The sequence below is a fragment of the Cavia porcellus genome, unplaced genomic scaffold, assembly GCF_034190915.1.
Source record: "Cavia porcellus strain 051 isolate PalLab524CR breed Dunkin Hartley unplaced genomic scaffold, mCavPor4.1 scaffold_31, whole genome shotgun sequence".
Taxonomy (NCBI): domain Eukaryota; kingdom Metazoa; phylum Chordata; class Mammalia; order Rodentia; family Caviidae; genus Cavia; species Cavia porcellus.
Genome location: NW_026947514.1, coordinates 28779694 through 28799189, shown reverse-complemented (window position 1 = coordinate 28799189; position 19496 = coordinate 28779694). Strand labels below are relative to the sequence as shown.

The 19496-nt window shown below is 56.4% G+C and overlaps 1 protein-coding gene across 3 annotated transcripts in view; it reads left to right on the top strand.

Annotated features, from left to right (window-relative positions):
* Window positions 1-19496, top strand: part of Papln (papilin, proteoglycan like sulfated glycoprotein) — a 28502-nt gene that overhangs the window by 1016 nt on the left and 7990 nt on the right. The window contains exons 2-25 of one of the 3 annotated variants that reach the window (XM_063241358.1): window positions 865-916; window positions 1114-1179; window positions 4616-4731; window positions 5515-5575; window positions 5751-5853; window positions 7511-7641; window positions 8349-8472; window positions 8936-9016; window positions 9099-9271; window positions 9397-9526; window positions 9906-10032; window positions 10418-10483; window positions 10918-11125; window positions 11625-11807; window positions 11985-12126; window positions 12547-12627; window positions 12819-13047; window positions 13987-14107; window positions 14407-14545; window positions 15434-15911; window positions 16921-17058; window positions 17177-17301; window positions 17480-17633; window positions 18151-18288. In XM_063241358.1, the coding sequence (XP_063097428.1) occupies window positions 893-916; window positions 1114-1179; window positions 4616-4731; window positions 5515-5575; window positions 5751-5853; window positions 7511-7641; window positions 8349-8472; window positions 8936-9016; window positions 9099-9271; window positions 9397-9526; window positions 9906-10032; window positions 10418-10483; window positions 10918-11125; window positions 11625-11807; window positions 11985-12126; window positions 12547-12627; window positions 12819-13047; window positions 13987-14107; window positions 14407-14545; window positions 15434-15911; window positions 16921-17058; window positions 17177-17301; window positions 17480-17633; window positions 18151-18288 (3338 nt within the window). In that variant the 5' untranslated portion in view covers window positions 865-892. Of the gene's footprint in view, window positions 1-864; window positions 917-1113; window positions 1180-4615; window positions 4732-5126; window positions 5373-5514; window positions 5576-5750; window positions 5854-7510; window positions 7642-8348; window positions 8473-8935; window positions 9017-9098; window positions 9272-9396; window positions 9527-9905; window positions 10033-10417; window positions 10484-10917; window positions 11126-11624; window positions 11808-11984; window positions 12127-12546; window positions 12628-12818; window positions 13048-13986; window positions 14108-14406; window positions 14546-15433; window positions 15912-16920; window positions 17059-17176; window positions 17302-17479; window positions 17634-18150; window positions 18289-19496 lie in introns of those variants that run through there. The other 2 variants (XM_063241359.1, XM_063241361.1) reach the window with 2 other exon arrangements.

Genomic DNA, 19496 nt, shown 5'->3' with positions numbered 1-19496 from the left:
TAACGTACTGGAGATTGCACACTCTACCACTGAGTTACATCTCCAGCCTTTAAAAAATATCTGAGGCTTGCTAAGTGGCCTAGGTTCGCTTTGACCCGGTCTTCTGCTTGCTTGGGCCGCTGGAGTCAGAGACGGGCGGGGTGGGGGTGGGGTGCCTGTGTGAGCGCCTCGCTGTGAGTCAAATTCAGGGCTTTACACATGCTGTGCACCTGCACTACCCCTGAGCCTCACTCACAGTCGGCCAACATTTTTTTTTTTTTCGTTTTTATCAGCACCAGGGATCGAACTCACGACTGCCTGCTTGCAAGGCAGGCTCTCATACCGCTGAGCTAAATCCCCAGCCCCGGCCAACAGTTTTTTAAAAGTCGAATTTAAAAATTAGTTTCAGACAGGCGTGGCGGTGCACACTTGTAATCAATCCCAGCACTCAACAGGCTGAGGCAGAAGGACCGCTGTGAGTTTGAGGACAGCCTGGGTTACATAGCAAGACCCTATTTTGAAACAACTACGACAACAAAAATATTTTCCAAGACCTTCATTTTTAAAAATCCATTGTAGTCAGGGCTGGAGATTTAGCTCAGCGGCATAAGCACCTGCTTTGCAAGCAGGCAGTCGTGAGTTTGATCCCTGGTACCGATAAAATGGAAAAAGACAAAAAATCCATTGTAGTCATAAAACTGTTTTACAGATCTACTTTGGGCGGGGGGGGGGGTGTCAGGTGTTTAAAAACAACTATGAAGTGACTTTTATAAAGGGAATCCCTTGCTAAATTTAAATGTCTGCCCATCTTGGTCCTGAACTCCATGTTTTTCGATAATTTGTATTTGCCCTGTCTCTTTTTCTTTCTCTGGAACTTTGAAACAGGTTGTTCCTGAACGTCTGCAGGTCGTGGATGGGCGCTGGCTTTCCCACCCGTGTGAGTGTGCACCAGAGCTCCCTGAGCGTGTCTCCCAGTTACCCGTGGGCCACAAGAGGGAAGGCGGCACCCGCACGCTTGGCACTAGAGCTCAAGGCTGCTGCTGTTGCCCCGGGGCTGCAGCGGGCGGGGTGTGTGTGTGTTGGGGGGGGGTGACCTCTCTGCCCGCGCGGTTCCAAGCTAAACTTCTCCCGCAGGCGCAGGCGGAGATGCAGCTGATCCTGCTTGTGCCCCTTCTGCTGGCCTTGCAGCCCGGGTCCTCGGTAAGTGCAGCCAGGTCTCTGCAGGGGAGGTGGGGTGGAACCTGGTGCCTGCTGTCTAAGGGGCACAGGGCTGGGCAGAAGAGGGGCGATGGGTAGGAGAAGACCAGCCAGTGGGCGCAGCTCCTTCAGAACCTGGGCCCTTGGAGCCTTCTGGCCCGGGTGCCTAGAACTGCCTGCCTTGCTGCCTGCCCGCTTCAGAGAGTGCTGGGTCCTGGTTGATGCTGGAGAGGCTCCTGCCCATGGCATCTTCCAAGAGACAGGTGGGGGCAGTGCTAGGATCAGCCGAGGTCCATCTTATCAGACACCTGCTAGGATCAGCTCCAGCTGCCATTCGCTGGGCTTTGGGGGCCTTCAGACTTGGGGTACCTGTGGCTTGCTTTCTCCTTAGGGGTTAGTAACCAAGCAGGACAGTCCAGTAGAACCTTCTAAGAACAGAAACCACATCATCTGTATCTGCTCCCCAGTAGGCAGCCGCGAGGTCCACGGTGGCTGTTGAGCACTTAAAATGTGGCCAGTGCAAATGAGGAATTTTTACATTTGATTTGGTTTTTATTAACTTAAACAGCCACATGTGACTACTGCTATGATATTAGCACAAATTTAGTGGATACAGGAAACCAACTGGTTTCAATCAGATGGTTTCTGCCTTTACCTGGAAACCATCAATCAGAGCAGCTGTTTGATGAGGAGGGGTCTGAAGAGTAGGACCCCCCAGAGGACACTGGGTCCTAAGGCTATGCGGGAACTGTCCTATACTGCAGGACCCATCTGTGGAGAAAGGAGGGCACTGCCTTGGCTTGCTGCTGAGCGAAGGGAGGGCATAGAGGCAGCGGGGCTGTGGGCTGCCCCTTGAGAGTTTTCCCTGCAGACGGGACAGCACAGCTTCACCTGTGAGAGACACACCAGGGGAACAGGAAGGACATGGCGGTGTGCTACTCGGGGGAGGGCAAGGAACAGTGTCACTCTGGAAGTGCAGGGGAAGGCAGAAGGGCAGGCAGGGGTGGTGTCAGCAGCGGCATGGGGCCATCCTCCAAGGCCACAGGCAGAATGGCAGGTGGGCTACAGCCACCCTCCTCTTCCCAGTTCTGTCTCCTGCAGCCCTGCTCCCTGGGTGCCACTCTGAGCTCCTTCCCTATGCACTGGTGCCCCAGCTGCTTATAGGCCAAAACCCATGTGGTGGGGCCATGGTGACAGTGTTAAGACCCCAGAATGAGATCCAGAGCCCCCATGACCGCGGCATTCCCCTCTAATGTGGGGGTTTCTATGCCTGCCCAAATGCTGCACAGAGGACATTAATGAAAACCTACATAGTGCCTAGAGCCAGGCAGGCATGGAGGATTGCAAGTTCAAGCCCAACCTGTGTGGCTGTGCCAGCCCTCATCTCAAACAATAAAAATGGCAGGGGTGGGGTGTAGTCCAGTGCAAAGGCCCTGGGTTTACTCCTCAGAACTACCCCCATCACAAAAGCACCCTGAATGCTGTTGGGTCCCTTCTTCCTTAGACACAGCCAAGACCCAAGTAGCCTTTCCCTGCCTCCTCCTCCCCTCCAGTGCAGAGTCTCAAGTGGGGCTGGGACTCCTGCGCTCCCTCCTGGTGTGGTAAAAGGGATGTGACCAAGGCCACAGCTCAGCTGTCTCTTTTCTGGTTCTAGCTGGGGCCGACTGAGGGATCCCTGAATGCCATCTGGGGTTCACTCTGGGTACTACCCAGGAAGAGTGGACTGTTAGCCTGGGTTCCAGGCACCGTGCCATGAGGCCTATGACTCCACCCCCTTCTCCAGCACAGGGGGCAGCTGATTCCTCTGGAAACAACACAGCAGAAAAGGGGCTTCTGGGTTGCTGCAGCTGGGAGCTTGGAGGAGGAGCAGGTGGGGACAGGCAGGCAGAGGCCCAGCAAGGCCGGCTGTAGTAGCTCCTGGTATCACACTGCCCAGTGGTTTGGGTAATTAACAGTGAACAAAATGTGCCCGCGAGATGGCGCTGTTCAGGGCTCTGCGATGCCAGCCTCAGGAAGCCTTTTGCAGCCTCGAAGTGGGTGCAGAGGCAGGAGGATGCCTGCTGGGCTCTCCCCTGGCTGTGCTCCATAGAGCCCTGTATCCAAGCTAGACCCCACCTCATCCTGTCCAGGGCCAGATGGCTCCAGGGCAGGGAACCACTGTGTTGGCCACAGCAGCCCTGCCCTGTTGGGAGCCCCTGCTTTAAGGACATTACCAGAGAATGCTGCTCAATGCTTCCATTTCCTGATGAGAACTCAGTGATGGTGCCATAAAGATTTTGTCTTTTATCTTTTATCTGTCTGTGTAGGGAAGGCGCCCTCTCACGACACATGGCTTCTATGTTTTGTATAATAAAAAAAATGTGAATGGTTAAGTAAAAATCATGACAGCAAAAGACAATGCCATTAACCTCCCTCAAAATACTCCCTTCGCTTCAACCACACATCCCATCATTCTTGCCACATTCTGAAACCATTCTGAAAGTCCTCTTTTGTGAGGTGTTTTTTTTTGTTGTTTTGTTTTTTGTTTTTTGTGATTATCTCAGCGTTTTGAATCAATTCCAAACGTTTTTGGCAAAACGTTTTGGCAACACTGGATCTGGTACCATGTGACTTCCAGCTTTTCCCCAAAGTCAAAATCTCCATGAAAGGTAAAGGTTTTGAGTTGATTGAGGACATTGAGGCAGCCACGGACATACCACCAAACACTTGAACAAGGACTTGCAGAATTGCTCCGGAAAGTGGCAGAGGGCAGGGGATATAGCTCAGCGGCATAGCGCCTGCCTGGCAAAGGTCGTAAGTTCCATTCCCTGAACCAAAATATAAAGTGGCAAGAACAATGATGTGTGTTCGAAGTGAAGGAGAGCATTTTTGAGGGAGATTAATGCCAATGTGTCTCACTATAAAAAAGTAAAAAAATTCACTATTTTTCTTTAATCACCATGAGTACATTCTACTGATGCTGCTTCTAGATGCTTGCAGATATCTCTCAAGCCAGACTCCACCCAGGCTTCCCCTCATGTGTGGCAAGCCGGGGTGGGGTGGGGGCTCAAGAGGCACCGCTGATGGTGGCTTCTTTGCCAGATGCAAAAGCCACAGCAGAACAGCATTAGGTGGGGGGCTGAAAGTCACGCAGCTATGTACCCCTGATCTCAGTTGCTTCTCTTTTAGGGCCGTCCTTGCATTAGCATTGAGCAGACTCCAGGAGTCTTACAACTTCTGATCTCGCTGGCTGCCTCGCCCCTTTCACTCTCCAGGCCTAACTCTGAGCTCCTTATGATGAAAGCTGGCTAATTTTGTGAATAAATATCTTGCAGTGCCTGGCAGAGCTGTGGAGCCCTGAAGGAGACTCCCAGGCCCCTTGAACTGGAGAGAGGGGGGATTTGTAGGCAAGGGGTCCTGGTGGGGGCTCTGGGCTCAAACCCTGAGGCATCTTCTGCAGGCTCCCGAGGCAAGGCAGCAGAGTGACACCTGGGGCCCCTGGGGTGACTGGAGCTCCTGCAGCCGGACCTGCGGAGGGGGCATCAGCTTCCGGGAGCGGACCTGCTACTCGCAGAGGTAGGGTGGACTAGAAGGCGCCAGGGTTTAAAAAAGGTGGGTGCAAGGCAGGCTGGCTGCTGGGTCTGAGGTTAAAGTGCCACTGGCCTCCAAGTGACACATCCTGGGGGCAACATCAGCAGAGTGTAGGACAGCAATTTATTTGCCCCTTAACCATGAGTCTGGAGATCACCCCTGATGGAGAGGAACTGGAGTATGTGAGTTTCCTGCACTGCTATCTGGTTGCCGAGCTGGGTCCGCAGGTGCAGCGGAGTAAATGATCTCCAATTAGCAATTCCTAACCCTCAGCCGCTTTTAAGTGTGGATGTTCCTCATTTCAGTGACTTGTTGAGCATGCGCTGCCTGCTCTGCACCCTGATAGGTTCCACAGAGAGGGTGGGGTACAAGACAAGGGCAATGAAGGGGCTCCCTGAGCTCATTGCTCTGGAGAAGGGGCAGAAGAGAGGAGGCCTTATACTTGCTGCCAACACTGCAGTGGGGCGCTACAGTTGGGTGTGCATCCCCTCTCATCTCCAAGCGCAGGATTTGTGTTCTCTGGAAAATTGCTTTCTGAGGCACTGGGTTAGGCCGACTTCGGGATGGTCCGGCTTGTGAGAGACTTCTGCTCAGACACCAGGCCACCAACCCCCCTCCAGGGCAATGTATGTCAGCGCATCTCCTTTCCCCCTTGCTGGGCCTCTGGCCCGGGCTTGCCCACCCAGGAGCCCACCAAAACTGGGGGACCTGCGGGAGAGCCCCAGGGGCCGGGGGATGAGGTATCTTTCCGGGGCTCTCGCCCTGCAGGAGGGATGGAGGCACCAGCTGCGTGGGCCCCGCACGGAGCTACCGCACTTGCCGCACCGAGGTAAGGCCGTGACCGACCCCATGACCCCATCCCGCCGTGCACCCCTTGACTGCCCTGGGACGGGATGGGGTGGTGGGGCAGAGACCCTGGTTCTCGGCTGGGGAGGGGTAGGGTGGGCAGGACCCTGACCTCGGAGGCCCTCGCTGGGGACCCACTTTGCCTTCCTGCCACGCAGAGCTGCCCCGATGGCGCGCGGGACTTCAGGGCAGAGCAGTGCGCGGAGCTGGACGGCGCCTCGTTCCACGGCCGGCAGTACCGGTGGCTGCCCTACTACGGCGGTGAGCGCAGCGCCATTGTCGCCAGGCCCCGGCCCCGCGGCGGGGGGCAGGTTGGGGTCTTCACGGCCTCGCCCCCTGGACGCGTTTTCTCAAATCTCTGGTGATCTGGGCTGTCTGAAGCCCGGGTTCGGTTCCGGCTGTGCTCAGAGGAAGCTTCTCGCGCAGGGCCGGGGCGGAGCCGAGGGTGGGCTGCAGTGCTGTGGGGCGAGCTGCAGAAGGGGCCTGGCCTGGCCTGGCCTGGGGAGAGCCCATGCACCCAGCTCAGGAGGGGCACAGTGTGGGGGACGCTGGGGGTGCAGGTCAGGAATGTTAGGGAAACGCGGTGCAGAAAGACACGCAGCCGCGAATGCAATGGGCTGCTCCAGCCAGTGACTCCTGGCAACCTCGGGGCTCTGAATTCTTAAGCAATGAACTCGCGTGCCTGGCAGTTCCTTTGCCAGAATGGGTTGTTCCCGAGGGTCCCTTGTATTCAGTACTTCTGAATCCTGATGTTAAAAATATGCAATCCACATCATAGAGAAGTTGGAAAGAGTACTCAAGGGGTGCCTATCTTGCTGGAGTTAATTATGGACCAGTTAGCACTCTCAGGTTGTGTGTGTGCGCCGTGGTGTCTTTTTTGTTTTGTTTTGTTTGTTTTGAGACAGGCTCTCCCTGTGTAGTTCAGGCTAACTTTGAATTCATTATGAAACCAAGATTGGCCTCACAGTCCTACAGTTTCAGTCTCTGGAACCTGGGATTACAAGCATTCGCCACCACATGGGGCGCTCTAGGGCTGTTTAAACAATGAGTACATAGCTGGGCATGGTGGTGCACTCCTATAAATCCCAGCATTTGGGAGGCTGAGACAGGAGAATCGTTTGTAAGTTTGAGACCAGCCTGGGCTATAAAGTGAGCCCAAGGCCAGCCTGAACTGCATAGAGGAACAAAAAACAATGTGTGTGTGATCGCTCTATATTGATTAGATGAAAAAGCCTGATGTGGCACATGCCTGTAATCTGAGGCAGGAGAATTGCAAGTTTAAATCCAGCCTATATGATACAGTGACTTAGCAAAAGATTAAAAGGGGCTGGGGATGTAGCTCAGTGTGAGGGGCTGGAGTTATGATAAGTAAGAAAAATATTTTAGTGTATGTGTGGCCAAAGTGAGCACAAAAAAAATAAGAAACATAAATTCAAGCGAGTCACCCTAAGCCTGCCTTCTTGTAGGATTACTGTTGGCATTTCATCCTCGCTCTCCCGTGGTTTCTCTGTATGTCCAAATGTCCGTACTTACAGAGTTCCCACCATGTTGCATTCCACTGTGAGCATTTCCCATCCAATGTCTGTATCAGCTGCGTGCCAGCATGCACGGTGCCCAGTGATGACTCAGGGTAGCCTGTAGTTAACACCTGCACCATTATACACAGTGCTAGGCTAGGCCTCTTAAGTGTATGTTTGCCCCGTTCTGGAGTTTCTTTGATGTGGTCCCCAGAGATAAGCCCACTTGTGGACTCTGTCCCTTCTCCCTAAGATGGGCTGGGGTTCCGTGCCATCTGGTGGGGGCAGCTCCTGCAAGGGCATGTTTCTCCCAGTCACAAATGTGCTTTTGGCCCCCGCCTCCCTGCTGCTAGGCTAGGCTTTGGCCCCTGGCCTCAGTTTCCTCCTCTTGCGCACCCCAGCCCCAAACAAGTGTGAGCTGAACTGCATCCCCAAGGGGGAGAACTTCTATTACAAGCACCGGGAAGCTGTGCTGGACGGGACACCCTGTGAGCCTGGTGGACGGGATGTCTGTGTGGATGGCCGCTGCCGGGTGAGTGATGTCCCTCCCCTGCTCAGGGCAGGGTCGATTCAAGTTATCAGGGCACCCCGCCTTGCTCCTGGGATGCTCTGCAGCTGTGACAGCCGCCCTCTAACCTCCTCACATTGCCTTTGCCCTTTGAGAATGCTGACCCCGTAAAGGAGGCATGTTGTCAGCGCTTAACTACAACTGACTGCAGCGAAAACCAAATATTAAGCAGGGATGGTTGCAGGTGCTTGGAGGATGCTTCCAGAAACTTCTCTCACCTTACCTCTTCCATTATACCCTTCTTGTTAGCACCAGGGTCAGGGAGGTTTTTCCTACAAAGTGTGATGAGATGCAGCTCCAGGCCTCTGCTGTAGCAGCTCAGCAAGGCCCAGGGCAGGGCTGGCTCCTTGGCATCACCTCTCACTGCCCTGGCCTCACTTCACTCTGAGGAAGGAGAATAAAATACCCGCTGATTGCCCCAAACCCAGCCTGGGGAGCATCATTCAAGCTCTAAAAGGGGGCTGGGGCCTCCAGGGGGAGAGAGTGTGTGTTTATCAAAGAAGGGGAGATGGGAGCCACGCAGACAGGTCCAGCTGGCTTCTGCTGTATAATCTTTAATCCTGACACCCTGTCCTGCCTGGAGCATGGGCGGGATAGGTAGGACCAGCTGACCAGGGATCCTGCCAGGCCCTTGTCTCCCTGCTGCTCTCATCTCTCATCCTCCCTGGCAGGTCGTCGGCTGTGACCACGAGCTAGACTCTCCCAAACAGGAAGACAAGTGTCTGCAGTGCGGGGGAGATGGCACAAGCTGCTACCCTGTCACAGGCACCTTCGATGCCAATGACCTCAGTAGAGGTGGGTCCCCTGGGGGGTGTGGCCAGCCTTGTGCTAGCTGTCTCCTTCTCTGACCAAGGTTTAAGTCTAAGTGGCACTTGTGGCACCTGGAAGGGGGTCTGTGGGTCAAGGGGCAGGGATGCAGGGGGTGCCACAGGTGGAGGCTGCACTCTTCATGGGAGCCTCCCTTGTGACTGTTAGGACTCTGGTTGAATCTCAGTGCCACCACCTGGCTTCCCTATCTTATCCTTTCCGCTGGTCCCTGTCCTGACACTGTTCTCCCAGCCTGCTCTGGGTGCCCTGAGGCTTCTGGCCTTCATTGAGCTGTTCTGTCTGCTGGCAGGGAACACTAGTCCCCAAGAAGCCTGGTGCGTCCCTCTTCTGTACCGTGTGGCCCTGGGAGTCCTTTGGGACAGCTCCTTTCAGGGGCTTGGTGAGGGCAGTTTGGTGACCGATCTCTAACCTGAGTTTCTGCCCTTCCCAGGCTACAACCAGATTTTCATCATTCCCCCGGGGGCCACCAGCATTCACATCGAGGAGGCTGCTGCCAGCAGGAACTTCCTGGGTGAGGCTGTGCTCTGGCTGTGGGGTGAGTTTGGGCAGCCTGAGGTGTACCCTCCCCTAACTCCACCACTGTCCCTGTGCAGCTGTGCGGAGCGTCCGTGGGGAGTACTACCTCAATGGGCACTGGACCATCGCGGAGGCCAAGGCCCTGCCAGTGGCCAACACCATCCTGCACTACGAAAGGGGTGCTGAGGGTGACCTGGCCCCTGAGAGGCTCCAGGCCCGGGGCCCCACCTCGGAGCCCCTGATTATTGAGGTGAGAATGGGGTGGGAAGCTGGGCACTGATCAAGCCCTGTGTGTAGGTGCTCAGGAGACATGGGTATGAGCCTGGCTAGGGGGTGGTGGGGTACAGCTGACCTCAGGAGGATGCGTTGCTGCAGCTCATCAGCCAGGAGGCCAACCCCGGTGTGCACTACGAGTACTACCTGCCCCTGCACGGCCCGAGGTCCAGCCAGGGCTTCAGCTGGAGCCACACATCGTGGGGTGACTGCAGTGTGGAGTGTGGCGGAGGTGAGGCCCCGACAGCCCGGGATGGGGTGGGGCACAGCCCTCTCCTCAAGGCTATGCTACCAGGGAGGTGGGCAAGCTGGCAAGAAATCTCCATGCATGGGGTCACCTTAGGGGAGCCCGGGATGTGGGGGACACCACAGAGAACCATTGGGAGTGGAGGTCAGGCCTGGAACTGATGACCGGGGTCACACAGGGCTCTGCCACTCATAGTGGAAACGCTCTGAGGCTCGGTTTCCTCATCTGTAATTGATGCCTCCTGAGGTTTGTCTGAGATTTAACCAAGGTGACCTTGGACCAAGTCCAAAACAGTGCCCGGCCTAGAGTGCATTTGGAGAAGGTTGACTGATCAGCTGCTCTCTGTGGCCCGGCCCCTGCACAGGACACCAATCCCGCCTGGTGTTCTGCACCAGTGACAGCGAGGCCTATCCCTCCCACATGTGCCAGCGCCAGCCTCGGCCAGCTGACAGCCGCCCCTGCAACCCCCACCCTTGCCCACAAACCAAGCGGTGAGGCCCTTGCCAGCTCCTTCTGCCTGGGGTGGGGTGGGATGGGATGGGATGGGTGGAAAGGGGCGGGAGGGGGTCTTGAAGCTGCTTTAGGACTATAGTGAGGAGGCTGGGGTACCAGGGCTCCCCACAGTATGGCTAAGGGGGCAGCTGTCACTGAGGGAGGCAGCAAAGGGACTGGAGCATGAGACCTCAGGCTGTCCTTTCTGGCCTCGTGTGCCCATGCAGTACTCAGAATGTCCAGGTTGCTGGCAGGAGGGTCGGGGACCTACTGGAAGTCCTGGTCTGAGCCAGCAGGGTGCTCAACTTGGCACACGCTGAGGGGTGAGCCGGGGATCTGGCCAAGGGCATGTTGGCATCGGCAATCCTTTGTTCATGCACAAAGGACCTCTTACCTGTACCAGCCCGGAGCGTGGCGCCATGCTGGGGCCCAGCATGTGTGTGGGAACAGGTAATCTGCCCACCCAGCCTTGGTGGCAGCAGCCTCGTGGATGGTGGTGGGCGTAGCTGTGCATGGTGTGGTGGGGGCTGCCCTTCCAGTCACACCTGGTGCCAGGCAAGGCCATTCCATGCACAGGGCAGCACATCCACTCTGGAGATGTCCCCCATCCAGGTTGGACCCAGTGGGACTGAAGTCTGGTTTGGTGAAAGGGAACTCAGTGAGAAGGAAAGGGCGATTTAGGGTGAGGGTAGAGAAGCTGAGGGGCAGGAGTTGGCTCCGAGTTTGAGGACCCCACCCTGCAGATGGCCATTGAGTGGTTGGGAGGATGTGGAGGAGAGGCCGTGCTCTTTGTGTAGCGCTCTTTGGTCCACTGCATAGCCCAGGTATTCAGAGGGGGGCCTGCTGTGCCAGGCCAGCCTGACCTGAATCCCATTCTTTGCCAGCTGGAAGGTAGGGCCATGGACGCCCTGCTCAGCCTCCTGCGGGGGCGGCTCCCAGTCCCGCTCTGTCTACTGTGTCTCGTCTGATGGCTCTGGAGGACAGGAGGCTGCTGAGGAGGCTGAGTGTGCTGGCCTGCCCAGGAAGCCCCCTTCCACACAGGCTTGCAACCTGCATCGCTGTGCAGCCTGGAGCGCCGGGCCTTGGGGAGAGGTGAGGCCCCCGTCTAGCCCGGACTAGAGTCAGAGCAAGGAGCCCTGTCTTGGGCCCTAGAGGTAGCAGGGCCAGGCTGAGCATCTGTCCTCTGTATGGACGCTGAGGTTCGGGAGGGTCATCTTGGAAGCTGTGGGCAGGCTGGGATTAGAGGGAACTCACTCTTCTCTAAGGTCCCAAGACCTTGCATTGGCTTGAAGCAGCGGCAGGGCATGGTGTTTGGCGGTGATGAATGGGCTGCAGGGCTGGGGCTGCTGGTCTTTGCTTGCAGCATCTGCCCTTGCCCTAGTTAGGAATGAAGGCGTGATGCCCCTCATCTGGTGTCCACAACCATGATCAGAATGTGTGACCTCAGAGTGACGCATCCTCTCAGGGCTTGGGAGCAGGACGCAGCAGTAGGGTGCACTCTGCCCTTCGTGCCAGGCTAGTGGGCCTCTGCTGTCCCCTGGGTGGCTCCTCTGGGCTGGGAGCAGCTTGTGTTGATAACTGGCTCTTGCAGTGTTCTGTCACCTGTGGTGCTGGCATCCGGAGGCGGAGTGTGACTTGCCAGGGTGACGAAGGGTCTATGCTCCCTGCCTCGGCATGTTCCTTGGAAGACCGGCCACCCTTCATGGAGACCTGTGTGCAAGCAGCCTGTCCCCTCCACAGTGACCAGGCCTGGCGTGTCAGCGCCTGGGGTTTAGTGAGTGCTTGTCCCCTCTTCCTCCATATTGCTGTCAGACTGGCACCTTGGGCAGGTGGGTACACATGCACTGTCAGTGATGTGACATGTGTCGTGGGCCACCTTCCCCTTCCTTCTTCCTTTGGGTGTCCCAGCCTCAGGTCTGTCTCTCCCACCCCCAACCCCCACTGACCCCAGTGCTCCAAGAGCTGCAGCTCGGGCACTCGGAGGAGACAGGTTGTCTGTGCCATTGGGCCGCCCAGCCACTGTAAGAACCTGCAGCAGTCGAAGCCCAGGGATGTGGAGCTCTGTAACACGCAGCCCTGCCACCTGCCTCAGGGTGAGCACAGGCAGGGAGCCCCCTCTCTTTGCTTCCCTCTTTGCTTCTCTGTCCCCCTCCATGCCAACCAAGCAGCCACTTCCAGTTTGGGGCCTTTGCCCACCAGGTGCCAGGCCTCTGCTGAAGGCTTGCTATGGCAAAGTCCATCTTCCCTGCAACATTTTGAGCGGCCCTCCTTTCCTCCACCCAGAGGCAGTGGCTTCTCCTTTGTCCCTGCCCCCAGCATATCTCTTTTCTGTGTCGCTGATCAATTTTCTGTGTCACTGGGCTTACTAGAGTCCCTTTCTCCTGCCTCTGTCCCCCGCAGAACATCCCTAGCACAGCGTGCAGGAGGCTCAGCTATTGTTTGCTGAAATGGCCTCCTCTGATATTCTTTGTGCTGGGTTCTGCCTCCACACCTATCACCCTTGTTCCCTGCAGAGGTCCCCAGTGTGCAGGACCCCGATGTCCACCCCAGGCGCCCCTGGATGCCTTCAGACCCTCGGGAGGCCCTCGCCTCAGGTAGGAGTGGTACAGCCTCTCACCCAGGGGGCCCTCTCTGGTTGCCTGGGTAGCACCTGGACATGGAGGTTAAGGGTGGCAGAGTGGGGTGAGGGGCCCCAAAGATGAAAGGAGATGGGTTAGAGGCAGACACAGGTAATGAGTGAGGAGCCAGGGGGACCCACTGCCTGGCTCTTGTTTCTCCTTTCTAGACTCCAGAGACCAGCGACCTTGGGTTCCGAATAGACCCGGGAGGTTCCACAATTCCCCACCTTCAACTCGAGGACCAAACCCATCTCTGAGGCAGCCCCCCAGGTCTGGCTCAGGAGCCCAAGACTGCAGACACAGCCCCTATGGGTGCTGTCCTGATGGCCGCATGGCATCTCCTGGGCCGCAGGGCCAAGGCTGTCCCAGGACTGAGGCCTGGTGTCAGCAGAGCAGGTGGGCACTGGGATGGTCAACGTGGGAAGCTGGGGGCCGCTGATGGGAGTCCCCGAATCTCTGCTGGGAATAGAGGTGGGCTGGTTTGGGAGCTCAGGTTTGAGACAAGGTGTTTCTGAGTTGTCCTGGTTGTAGGATCTTAGGGGATCTGCCTCCTTGCAGTGAGCTTCTTGAAGAAGGACCTGAGCCTGAGGGGAGGTTCCAGCTTTTAGACCCAAAGCAGGCCTAGGGAACCCACGGCAGAGCTGGACAGAGCTGACCCATTCCCAGCAAGTTCCCACGAAGCCCACCCACGGCAGCCTTGCAGAGAGGGGCTGACTCCTCCCAACACTCTCCCTGAGGCTCCTCTTCCAAGCCCTGCCCTGAAAGGTCCCTCCTAGGGGCTGGGGTGCTAAGGCTCAGGATGATTCCCAGAGCTGTCACTTACCAGCTGCATGCTGACCTGAGGCAACTTACTTCTCTGATCTTGGCTTCCTTTTCCAAGAACTGCAAACGGTGATAGCCGTGGGGTGGGTTATTGTGAGGACAGAATAAATCACAAGGTACCTGGCATGTAGGTGCTTGGGTCCATCCCTTTTTGCCTTGCTTCCTCCCCATAGCTGGTTGGCAGAGAGAGATGGGCGGTGGGCTCCTTGGAGTGGCCTGTTCTCCATCTGCTGTTATCTTGTGAAGGCTCCCTGGGGTCCTGACCTTTGAGTGGGCTCAGGTGAAGCTGCCTTTCTTGATTTTGGGGTTAGAGCGTCTGTCAGTTTTCAGGGCCTCCGCTTACCACTCCTCTCCCTGGCAGCTGCTGAGTGGTGGTGGACATGGATAGACGGGGCACCTGGCCTGGGGTCCCTGGTCCTCTCCTTCAGGGCCTCTCTGGTCAGCCCCACGCAGGGCCCCTGGGAGCTTGGGGTCCAGGCTGACAGTAAGGAAGGCTGTGTGCTGTCTGCCTAGGTACGGGTGCTGCCCTGACGGGGTGTCTGCAGCCAAGGGGCCCCAGCAGGCTGGCTGCACCAGGCCTTATGGCAGTGGCGATGCTGGAAGGAGGCCAGGGTCCAAGGTGGTGCCTTCCGCTGTAAGTGGCTGAGGTGATGGGCAGGAAGGTTACGGCCCCTGAGTCGCTGGGTGTTGCTAGCCCAGGCTTTCACAGTTTTGGGCTTGGGGAATGGCATTCTAGTCTGGGCTGCCCTCTTGAGGGTGCACGGCTTCACATGGGCCTGGGCTGAGGTTGGGGCTTTATCCTGGCTCTGGTCCCCTCCAGCTGGGATCATGCACTTTGGATTCATGTGGACCTTCCTGCTGTCCTTCCCCAGGCTGCCCAGGGTACTCTGCAGGACCCAGGCCCATTCCTAACTTCCCAACCTTCTTCTCCAGGCCCCTAAAGCCCACAGGCCCCAGCCCCAGCAGAATGAGCCTGCTGAGTGTCGGGGCTCCCAATTTGGCTGTTGCTATGACAATGTGGCTTCTGCTGCAGGCCCCCTTGGAGAAGGATGTGCAGGCCAACCCAGCTCTGGTGAGTGAGTGGATGCCCTTCTCATCCTTCTGCTGGGTGGATGTGCTTCTCCCACAAATACCTGAGTGTCTGCGAGATGCCAGGCCCAAGAAGAGTGCTGGATTGTTCTTGTACCAGGATTGTTTGCACTGGAGGCCTTCTGGCTGCTTGCAGTAGTTGGGGGAGGTTATAATTTTGGGAAGGCTCATCCTATGCCTCAGTCCACAGACACAGTGTCAAGGTGGGCAGTGCTTGGACACCCGGTGTGCCCAGACTCTGCCCAGGGGTGGGAGGGGCAGTGGGACATCCAGGGAGGGAGAGCTGGGCTGGGGAGGTCCCTGAGGCTGGAGCTGCCAGGGACCATCACGGATGTTGAAAGCTGGACAGACTGGTGGTCAGGGCTCTAGAAGAGGTCAGGAGCCTGGACTGGTGGTGGTGGTTATATCTGAATGTGGAGAGATGGAGCAGGCTGTGATGGCTGGGAGAGTTGTCAGAATGGGCAGACAGAATGGGTTGAGATGCTGCTGCAGGGTCCTGGGGACAAGGGTGTGTCCTTTACGGGGCATCTGCCTAGGTCCAGGGTAGAGGTGGCTTAGCGCCAGGGTCCTTTCATAAATTAAGCCTGAAAGACTAAACTTTGCTGCTTGGTGTGTTATAGGAGGATCACCTGATCAGGGAACCCTGGACCTTTGCCCCTGGAGAGCTCTAGCTCAGGGCGATGCTGCTAGAGCCCTCTAGGGCAAGTCTGGGTGGTAGACAGACCCCTAGAACCAGGTTGGGGATCCAGGTAGGGTGCAGCCATGCTCCATAAACTCGGAAGGATGTGTCTTCCCTACATCTGAGGTGTAGGAGAGATAGCTACCGCTCTATCACTGGCCACCTTGGTGACAGGCCCCATTTCTGCCCCAGCCTACCCGGTGCGGTGCCTGCTGCCCAGTGCCCACGGCTCCTGCACAGACTGGGCCCCCCGCTGGTACTTCATCGCCTCCGTGGGCCGGTGTAACCGCTTCTGGTATGGCGGCTGCCACGGCAATGCCAATAACTTCGCCTCAGAACAGGAGTGCATGAGCAGCTGCCAGGGTGCCCAGCGTGGGCCGCACCACCCCGAGCCTGGGGCCACCGGCCTGGACACTCACACAGATGGCTGCAGCAGTGGTCCCAGAGGCCGGCAGGAGAGCAACAGGCATAGGACGGAGGATGCAGGCCCTAGACTGACCTCATCTTCTGGTGGCCTCTGGCGAAGAGAGCAGGAGCCTGTGCCAGGGGAGGCCCACCCGACCCGGGCCTTTGGAGAAAGGCCCAGGGGCCAGGAGGCTGGGCCCAGGACTCCAGGACTGGGCAGAGATGCCAGATGGCCAATGCCACCTTCACCCAGCTCTTCTTACAGGTGAGGTAGGGAGACGGGGCATCCAGCCAGGGCCTCCTGTCCCCAGCTTCCATTTCCCAGACACCCCTGCCCAGTGGGTCTTGATAGTTTCACTCTACAGGTATTGAGATTAGAGATGTTACCTGATAGCTCACAGAGATTGCTATAGATGTGGGTACCTGAGTTCTCCATCAGATCTTGCCCATGTACCCTGGGGCCTGTCTAGTTGGGAAAACTTACTGGCTTCCTGGTTTCTGGCAAGTCACTGACTTCTCTGAGCCCCCCGATGGTGAAATTGTTTCCTGCTCTGTAGCTGTCATAGATTTGGTGTGGGTTCTCTTCATTATTCTCCTTAGGACATATTAATGGGAGATATTGGAAAATTGAAATAAAAAACTTGCCATGCTTATAATTTCAGCTACTCAGGAAGCTGAAACAGGGAAACCCAAGCTCAAAATCAGCCTAGTGGGGGCCACGGGTTTAGCTCAGTGGTGTAAGTGCCTGCCTGGCAAGTGCAAGGTCCTGGGTTCAATCTCCGGTACCAGGAAAATAATTACTGCAAACCCCGCCCCCAGCTTAGTCAACCTAGTGAGACCCTGTCTCAAAATAGAAAGGTCAGGGGGTGTAGTGCAGTGATAGAACACTTGCCTCGCATGTGTAAGACCCTGGGCTTAATTCTCGGTACTATATACACGTGCACATGCACGGGGGGGGGGGGGGGGAGAGAAACAAACTTCACAGAAAAGAGGTGAAAACTCTCAGCCACAGGACTGTCAATGTTTCAGCCACGCACAAAATCTGGGGTGTGTGAGTCCCTCCCCAACCCCTGGGCTTTCCATGTTTCTTGTTGCTGTTACTAGTTGAAAGACAATGGGGGGGGGGCACAGTTGGGAGGGTCCCCTGGCTTCTGGAGCTTGGTCTCCCATGGGACTCTGACACATGAAGGCATCTGTTGAGGTGCTTGAGAGGTGGGCCCTGACCCCGGCCCTCAGCCCTGTCTCAGTAGTGGTTTCCTCACTCCCCCCTCCAGGATCAGTTTGGCAGGCTCGGAGCCCGTGCTGGTGCAGGGAGCCCTGGGGCAGTCAATGCAGCTCTTCTGCTCCAAGGACGCCTCCCTGGACCCCCAGGTTGAGTGGCACAAAGATGGCCAGCCCATCTCCTCTGACAGGTATGTGTTGCAGTGGCAATCCTGCTGCCAGTGTGACAGTCTTCCGACAGTAGCCCCTCTGGCCTCCCCTGAGCTCAAGAGTGGGCTCAAGAGTGTATCTCCCCTCCTTGCCCCTCAGGCACCAGCTGCAGCCTGACGGCTCCCTGGTCATCAGCCCTCTTTGGGCAGAGGATGCTGGCATCTATAGCTGTGGTGGCAACAGACTGGGCCATGACTCTCAGAAGATCCAGCTTCGTGTCGCAGGTCCCTGTTCCCATCCGATGCCCACCTGGGGTCACCCAGGTCCCAGAGTGGGAGGCACTGGGGGGGAGGGCGGGTGTGAGCCACTGTGTGACCCTCATTTTTTCACGTGTCCCCACTGGCCTCACAGCCAAGCCATCTCCTACAGCTCATGCTTTTTTTTTTCCTGGCCTCATGACAGGGAGTGACTTCTCGGAACCATCTGAAGCTGAGCCAAGGCACTTCCCGTGGACCAGGGACCCAGCCCAGGGCCATGGTCCTCGGGACTCCACCCTAGGGGGAGATGCAGGTGGCCCTGGGGCTGTCCCCTCTCCACAGCCACAACCTGCAACCAGGTAACAGCTTAGCAGTGCCTCTGGCTCCCGGCTTTCCCCCCGTCAGCCAGGGCCCATGTTTTCAGTAGGTGAGCGGAGAAGGGGTCTCTGGGACCTGGCTTTCCTGGCCCTGCACAGGGCTATGAGGTGTGAGGGTTAGAAAATCACGAATCCCTGAGCTGGGCTCCTAGGGGCGGAGGGGAGCCCCTTCCCCCCAAGCAGCTGGGAAGGGAAGGGAGCCCGGAGCTGGCACTGAGGATCAGCTCTGTTTACAGAGGGGATCAAAGGGCCGAGGGGGTCCTAAACCAGGGGTGTGGTGGGGCGAGGAGACAGATGGAGATGCTGCCGGGAGCTGGGTGTGTCTAGCGAGCTGCAGTGTCCTGGTGCAATGTCTGAGGTGGCTTTCAGGCTTCCCTTCCCTGATTGGTAGTATAAGCAGAGCAAAGGGGTGATTTTGGACATGACTCTGTCTGGAGAAGGGGAAGGGGGGAGGGCAGCAGCGAAGGCCCTGCGAGGCTGTGAATGGCTTGTCTTGCAGGCTGCGTCTGGACCGGACCCAGCCTGGGGTAGTGGATGCCAGTCCGGGCCAGCGGATCCGGCTGCCCTGCCGCGCTGATGGTTTCCCACCCCCAGTCATCGAGTGGCAGAGAGATGGGCAGCCCCTCTCCTCCCCCAGGTCCACCCAGCACCCCCTTGCCTGCAGCCCCATCCACACCTCTCGGCCTGAGTGGGACTCCAGGGCTGGGGTGGGGGCAACATCTGGGTCCCTGGGACTTTCCTGAATGTGGTTGGTGGCAGGCTGGCTGAGAGGTGATGGGCCAGGACGTAAATGCTGACGTCATTGGCGTGTACTGAACGGGAGGCTTGTTCTCTGTTGCATAATCTGCAAAGGAACCTTATTGAGGCAGGTGCTCTTTTTCATTTTGTACTCGGGAGCTCAGAACTCGTAGGTGGTAGGACTGGGATTTAAGCCTTTATGGCAACAAATAGAAACAAATCAGATTCCTCCCCCTGCCACCCCTGTATTGAGAATTTAATCCTGATCATTTTGAGCTATCTTCCCAGCCCCTTTTTGAGATAGGGTCTTAATAAGTTGCTAAATTGCCTACACCAAGCTTGAACTTGAGAACCTCCTGATTCAGCCTCCCGGAGTGCTGAGATTATAGGTCTACCACCGTGCTCAATGGCAACCAGAATTATTTTGATTTAGCAAATTTGATACCCACTGAGATTCCATCTTTCTCCATAAAGAATGACTGTCATCACTTAAAATACAAATTCTGGCCAGGTTGTTGAGGGGAAAAGAAACCCTTTTACACTGTTGGTGAAAGTGTGAACTAGTACACCTGTTATGGAAATTAGTCTGGAGCATTCTCAAGCTAACCATAGACATTCCATTTGCCCCAGCTATTCTATAAAGAGCCCTCATATTGTAGGGATACATGCATGCCTATGTTTACAGCAGCACAACTCACAATAGCTAAATCGTGGAAGTAGCCTGTATGCCCATCATCGGATAAATGGGTAAAGCAAATGTGCACATATACACACAACGGAGTACTGGTCAACCAAAAAAGAATTTGACCAGTCTGTAGGAATGGGTGCACTTTGGGTGCATAAAGGTAAATGAAATAAATCAGACACATAAGGTTAAATATTGCAAGGTTTTTCTTATATGAGAAACCCAAAGTAAAAATAGCAAAGTAATAGAAAACTTGGTACAATTTGTTTATGAAGCTTAAAAGTCAAACATTTTCAATAAATTAGCATGCAGGTGCCTGGAGGACCCGAGGCCTGCCAGGTCCCTGGCTGGACTTCCCTAGATGGCGGTGGCTGCTCAGCCTCCTCACTGCTCCCCTTCTGCTCCCCGCCTCTGGCTGGCCC